Below are 7,176 nucleotides of genomic sequence, written 5' to 3'. Positions count from 1 at the left end.
GACCCTGTGATTTTGGAGTGATCCCTCTGGGGCAGTATCCCTGTGATTTTGGAGTGATCCTCTGGGACAGTGACTGTATGATTTGGGGGTGATCCCTCTGGGACGGTGACCCTGTGATTTTGGGGTGATCCCTCTGGGACAGTGACCTTGTGATTTTGGGGTTTCCCTCTGGGACAGTGACCCTGTGATTTTGGAGTGATCCCTCTGGAACAGTGACCGTGTGATTTTGGGGTGTTCCCTTTGGGACAGTGACCGTGTGATTTTGGAGTGATCCCTCTGGGGCAGTGACCCTGTGATTTTGGAGTGATCCCTCTGGAACAGTGACCGTGTGATTTTGGGGTGTTCCCTTTGGGACAGTTATTCTTTGATTTTGGGCGTGATCTCTATGGGACAGTGATCTTGTGATTTTGGGGTGATCTCTCTGGGACAGTGACCCTGTGATTTTGGGGTGATCCCTCTGAGTCAGTGACCCTGTGGTTTTGGAATGATCCCTCTGGGACAGTGACCCTGTGATTTTGGGGTGATCCCTCTGGGACAGTGACCCTGTGGTTTTGGAGTGATCCCTCTGGGACAGTGACTCTGTGATTTTGGAGTGATCCCTCTGGGACAGTGACCCTGTGGTTTTGGAGTGATCCCTCTGGGACAGTGACCCTGTGGTTTTGGGGTGATCCCTATGGGACAGTGACCCTGTGATTTTGGAGTGATCCCTCTGGGACAGTGACCCTGTGATTTTGGAGTGATCCCTCTGGGACAGTGACCCTGTGGTTTTGGAGTGATCCCTCTGGGACAGTGACCCTGTGATTTTGGAGTGATCCCTCTGGGACAGTGACCGTGTGATTTTGGGGTGTTCCCTTTGGGATAGTTATTCTTTGATTTTGGGCATGATCTCTATGGGACAGTGATCTTGTGATTTTGGAATGTTCCCTCTGGGACAGTGACTCTGTGATTTTGGGGGTGATCCCTCTGGGACAGTGACTCTGTGATTTTGGGGGTTCCGTCTGGGACAGTGACTCTGTGATTTTGGTGTGATGCCTCTGGGACAGTGACTCTGGGATTTTGGGGGTGATCCCTCTGGGACAGTGACTCTGTGATTTTGGGGGTGATCCCTCTGTGTCAGTGACTCTGTGATTTTGGGGGTGATCCCTCTGGGACAGTGACCCTGTGATTTTGGGGGTTCCGTCTGGGACAGTGACTCTGTGATTTTGGTGTGATGCCTCTGGGACAGTGACTCTGTGATTTTGGGGGTGATCCCTCTGGGACAGTGACTCTGTGATTTTGGTGTGATCCCTCTGGGACAGTGACTCTGTGATTTTGGTGTGATGCCTCTGGGACAGTGACTCTGTGATTTTGGGGGTGATCCCTCTGGGACAGTGACTCTGTGATTTTGGTGTGATCCCTCTGGGACAGTGACTCTGTGATTTTGGGGTGATCCCTCTGGGTCAGTGACCCTGTGATTTTGGGTTGATCCCTCTGGGTCAGTGACCCTGTGATTTTGGGGGTGATCCCTCTGGGACAGTGACTCTGTGATTTTGGGGGTTCCCTATGGGTCAGTGACCCTGTGATTTTGGGTTGATCCCTCTGGGTCAGTGACCCTGTGATTTTGGGGTGTTCTCTCTGGGACAGTGACTCTGTGATTTTGGGGGTTCCCTCTGGGTCAGTGACCCTGTGATTTTGGGGTGATCCCTCTGGGACATGATCCTGTGATTTCGGGGTGTTCCCTCTGGGACAGTGACTCTGTGAATTTGGGGGTTCCGTCTGGGACAGTGACCCTGTGATTTTGGGGGTGATCCCTCTGGGACAGTGACTCTGTGATTTTGGGGGTGATCCCTCTGGGACAGTGACTCTGTGATTTTGGGGTGATCCCTCTGGGACAGTGACTCTGTGATTTTGGGTGTTCCCTATGGGTCAGTGACCCTGTGATTTTGGGGTGATCCCTCTGGGACAGTGACCCTGTGATTTTGGGGGTGATCCCTCTGGTACAGTGACTCTGTGATTTTGGGGTGATCCCTCTGGGACAGTGACTCTGTGATTTTGGGTGATCCCTCTGGGGCAGTGACCCTGTGATTTTGGGGTGATCCCTCTGGGACAGTGACCCTGTGATTTTGGGGGTGATCCCTCTGGTACAGTGACTCTGTGATTTTGGGGTGATCCCTCTGGGACAGTGACTCTGTGATTTTGGGTGTTCCCTATGGGTCAGTGACCCTGTGATTTTGGGGTGATCCCTCTGGGGCAGTGACCCTGTGATTTTGGGGTGATCCCTCTGGGACAGTGACACTGTGATTTTGGGGGTTCCCTCTGGGGCAGTGACCCTGTGATTTTGGGGTGATCCCTCTGGGGCAGTGACCCTGTGATTTTGGGGTGATCCCTCTGGGGCAGTGACCCTGTGATTTTGGGGTGATCCCTCTGGGACAGTGACTCTGTGATTTTGGGGGTTCCCTCTGGGGCAGTGACCCTGTGATTTTGGGGTGATCCCTCTGGGGCAGTGACCCTGTGATTTTGGGGTGATCCCTCTGGGGCAGTGACCCTGTGATTTTGGGGTGATCCCTCTGGGACAGTGACCCTGTGATTTTGGGGGTTCCCTCTGGGGCAGTGACCCTGTGATTTTGGGGTGATCCCTCTGGGGCAGTGACCCTGTGATTTTGGGGTGATCCCTCTGGGGCAGTGACCCTGTGATTTTGGGGTGATCCCTCTGGGACAGTGACCCTGTGATTTTGGGGTGTTCCCTCTGAGACAGTGACCCTGTGATTTTGGGGGTTCCCTCTGGGGCAGTGACCCTGTGATTTTGGGGTGATCCCTCTGGGACAGTGACTCTGTGAATTTGGGGTGATCCCTCTGGGACAGTGACTCTGTGAATTTGGGGTGATCCCTCTGTTCCGGTGAGTTTGGGGAATCCTCTCTCAGGCCCCGCCCTTTTGCCATTGACGTACCTGCCATGCCCCGCCCCTCCCTGTGCTGCGATTGGCTCAGGCCGCCTGTCAATCCGGGGATGCCCCGCCCTCCCGCTGCCGTGCCCTTTAAATGGTGCAGCAGCGGCGGCTGTTCTGGAGAGAGAGTGCAGCGCCTGTGTCAGAGGTTGTGGTAGTGCCAGTGCAGCGCCAGCGACGGTGACAGTGCCCACACTCAGTGCCAGTGCCAGCCCCTACCCCCTTCTTGCTGTTGCATTCACCTGCTGAACCCCAACAACACCCCCACCCCCCCTCACCCCACCCCCAAGGTGAGTGACCGTCTGGGGGAGGAGGGGGGAGGAGGGGGGAGGAGGGAGGAGGGAGGAGGGGGTGGAGGGAGGGACAGGGTGGGCACAGGGGAGGGAGGGACAGGGTGGGCACAGGGGAGGGAGGTGGGGACAGGGTGGGCACAGGGGAGGGAGGTGGGGAGGGAGGGACAGGGTGGGCACAGGGGAGGGAGGTGGGGAGGGAGTGGAGGTGGGTGAGAGGTGGAGGAGGCTGAGAGATGGAGGAGGGGATGGAGGTGGCTGGGAGGCTGAGGCAGAGGGAGATGGCTGGAGGAGATAAAGAGGTGGGTGGGAGGTGGAGGGGTAGGGAGGTGGGTGGGAGGTGGAGGGGTAGGGAGGTGGGTGGGAGGTGGAGGGGTAGGGAGGTCATGGTAGGAAGGGAGGGTGTGGAGGTGGAGGGGTGAGGGAGATGGAGTGATGCTATGCTCCCTCTCTGACCATTTTGGGGGCGGGGTGGTGTGGGGGGGCCTCACTGTTAGAGAGGGTGAGTGGGTGAAGGGGGCTGCTGGGTTGGTAGATGGGTGGGCATAGGGTGGCATGGGGAATTTATTGAGTGAGGTTGGGAGTCCAGTGAGTGTCAGTTTGAGGGGTGTGTGTGTGTGTGTCTCTCTCTCTTTCCCCCCCCCCCCGTGTCTGTCTGTGTGTGTCTGTCTGTCTGTGTGTGTCTGTCTGTCTGTGTGTGTCTGTCTGTCTGTGTGTGTCTGTCTGTCTGTGTGTCTGTGTGTCTGTCTACCATGTGATCTGTGTGTGTGTGTGTGTTGGGAGAACTGGAGACAGCTCCTCTCCCAGTTTATTGGGGCCTACGGCTCACCTCCTGTTCGGAGCAGAGTACTTGCTATTTCCCACCTGAGCGTCTCTGTCTGTGTAAGTGAGTGAATCTCTCGGGTTGTGTGTGAGTGTGAGACTGAGTCTCTTCCCCCTGTGTGTGTGTGTGTGTGTGTGTGTACACCCTGCCCCTCCTCAGCCACACCCTAACTTCAGTCTCGAATATTTGCTCCCTCCTAACGTGCCCGGACGCTGATTTTTTTTCTTTTTTTCAAAGAGCTGTCAGCGTTGGGATCAGAAATTAGGCCCTTCGGCCTGTCAAATCTGCTTCCCCATTCGATCGTGGCTGACGAGCTGCTCAGCTCCTTTCTCCCACTTTCTCCTGGTAAACCTTGATCCCTCTTTACAATGAAGAACCTATTTATGTCCGTCTTAAATATACTCAGTGAACTGGCCTCTCCAGTTGTCTGTGGGAATGAATTCCATAGATCTGTGTGTGTGTGTGTGTGTGTGTGTGTGTGTGTGTGTGTGTGTATGTATGTGTCTCCATCTCTGTGTTTCCCCTCCCTCTTCGCCTCTTTGTGTCACTGGCCCATCCCCACCCAAGTTCCCCACCTCCCCCTGCGACCCTCCCCCCTCAAGGAATTGTATCGTTGTCCCTCCAAGCTGTCTGCTTCATCTCAAACTCTTCCTGTGCGCCCTAACCTGTGAAACACCATGGGGATGTGGACCAGGAGGCCGTTTGGCCCCACCCCATTCCTCATTGTGCTAGCCCTTCCGACGAGCTCTCCCGCCTCCCCCTGTGAATAATTCCCCTCTGGGTCGTTCCCTGACTTGATTTGCCCTCCTGATCTTCCTCTGCACCTGCCCCTTAAGAGGGGGAGAGGGGTTTGGGGGTTTCATTGCCCCTGGGGTTGACTTGGTGCCAGTGCATTGGGGGTTTGGGATAAATGTAGAGTTATAAGATAGGGGAATGGGTCTGGGTGGGTTACTCTTCGGTGGGTCAGTATGGACTTGTTGGGCCAAAGGGTATCCCAGCCAGACTCATTTCCCCCTACCCTATTATTTACCCCTGGCCAATCCACCCTAACCTGCACATCCCTGGGCACTATGGGACAATTTAGCATGGCCGATCCACCCTAACCTGCACATCCCTGGACACTATGGGACAGTTTAGCATGGCCGATCCACCCTAACCTGCACATCCCTGGGCACTATGGGACAATTTAGCATGGCCGATCCACCCTAACCTGCACATCCCTGGGCACTACGGGACAATTTAGCATGGCCAATCCACCCTAACCTGCACATCCCTGGGCACTATGGGACAATTTAGCATGGTCAATCCACCCTAACCTGTACATCCCTGGGCACTATGGGACAATTTAGCATGGCCAATCCACCCTAACCTGCACATCCCTGGGGCACTATGGGACAATTTAGCATGGCCAATCCATCCTAACCTGCACATCCCTGGGGCACTATGGGACAATTTAGCATGGCCAATCCACCCGAACCTGCACATCCCTGGGGCACTATGGGACAATTTAGCATGGCCAATCCACCCTAACCTGCACATCCCTGGGGCACTATGGGACAATTTAGCATGGCCAATTCACCTGACCTGCACATCTTTGGACTGTGGGAGGAAACCCACACAGACATGGTGGGGAGAATGTGCAAACTCCACACAGACAGTCCTCCCCCCCCCCCCCCCCCCCCCCCGAGGCTGGGATCCGACCCAGGTGCCTGGTGCCGTGAGGCAGCGGTGCTAACCACTGAGCCACCGTTGCCAATGGAGATGGTAGAGGCGGGCATGTTGGTGATATTTGAGACGTACGTAGATAGTGACACAGATGCAGGGGGGTATGGATCCTTGGGGATGTGGGTTTAGGTCGATGCTCAGCGCATGCCTGGAAGGTCCCATTCCTGTGCTGTAAAACGTTCCCGGCTCTCTCTCTCCCTCCCGCAGATCCGGAAGATGCAGACCCCGGGACAGAAGCGAGGGGGCCGCTCCAACGCCTCCACCCCGCTGAGCCCCACCAAGATCAGCCGGCTCCAGGAGAAGGAGGACCTCCAGAACCTCAATGACCGCCTGGCCGTCTACATCGAGAAGGTCCGCTCCCTGGAGACCGAGAACGCCGGGCTGCGGCTCCGCATCTCCGAGTCGGAGGAGACCACCAGCCGCGAGGTGGTCAACATCAAGGCCATGTACGAGAACGAGCTGGCGGACGCCCGCAAGACCCTGGACAATGTCGCCAAGGAGAAGGCCCGCATGCAGCTGGACCTGGGCAAGCTGCGGGAGGAGTTCAATGACCTGAAGAACCGGTAGGCCCTTCCTTCGCTTCCACCCCCGACCCCCCCCCCCCCCTCAGACCATGCTCGGTTCCTCCCCCACCATTTATCCAATCCCACCCCTCCCCCTTCCAAGCATGAGTCTGGTTTCTCCTTGGGGTCAAAGTGTGAGGGTCAAGGGTCACTCTACCAGGTCAGGGTGACTGGAACGCGTCTGCGCCATCTCTCTCTCTCTCTCTCTCTCTCTGAACAAGGGTGAGGGGCTGATCTACCCTCCCCTTCGAAGGCATGGGGGAAGAGGGGCGTGGTCGTCATCAGGGTGTGTTTGTAGAGTGGGCGCGCCCCTCGATGTGCAGGGTTACCAGGGTGCTGAGGGGCTGAATGGCCTCTGGCGGAGTCCAGTCCGGGTACGGTAGCAGGTGCTGCCAGTCAGAGTGGGACCCCCATCGCTGTCCCGTTGTGCTGTGGGTGCAGCCTGTTCCTGCTGTCAACACTGTCTGGGGTAGACCAGGGTGCTGTCAACACAGGCCTCTGGCTGTACTTTTTGAAGAAATAAACGCTTCCCAATGTACCTCCCTCTCGCTCTCTGGGGTCAAACCGGGTGGGCTAGTAAAGGGAGTGAGGGGGGGAGAGGGTGGGATTGGACTGGGTGGGCTAGTAAAGGGAGTGAGTGGGGTGGGGGGAAAGAGTGGGATGAGACTGGGTGGGATATTGAAGGGAGTGAGGGGGGGGGGAAGAGTGGGATGAGACTGGGTGGGATATTGAAGGGAGCTGGGGGGGGGGAAGAGGAGCAGGATGAGACTGGGTGGGATATTGAAGGGAGCGAGGGGGGGGGGGGAAGAGTGGGATGAGACTGGGTGGGATATTGAAGGGAGCGAGGGGGG

The 7,176-nt window shown here is 56.6% G+C and overlaps 1 protein-coding gene across 1 annotated transcript; it reads left to right on the top strand.

Annotated features, from left to right (window-relative positions):
- Nucleotides 1-3,038: 3,038 nt before the first annotated feature.
- LOC140453839 (prelamin-A/C-like) lies at nucleotides 3,039-6,329 on the top strand. Its single transcript, XM_072548722.1, has 2 exons — nucleotides 3,039-3,214; nucleotides 5,970-6,329. Exon 2 carries the CDS (start codon nucleotides 5,979-5,981, stop codon nucleotides 6,327-6,329), a length of 351 nt encoding a protein of 116 aa, XP_072404823.1. The 5' UTR covers nucleotides 3,039-3,214; nucleotides 5,970-5,978.
- Nucleotides 6,330-7,176: the final 847 nt, after the last annotated feature.

The sequence above is a fragment of the Chiloscyllium punctatum genome, chromosome 28, assembly GCF_047496795.1.
Source record: "Chiloscyllium punctatum isolate Juve2018m chromosome 28, sChiPun1.3, whole genome shotgun sequence".
NCBI lineage: Eukaryota > Metazoa > Chordata > Chondrichthyes > Orectolobiformes > Hemiscylliidae > Chiloscyllium > Chiloscyllium punctatum.
Note: the sequence above shows the minus strand (reverse complement) of the source record. Positions and strands in the feature narration are given on the sequence as shown.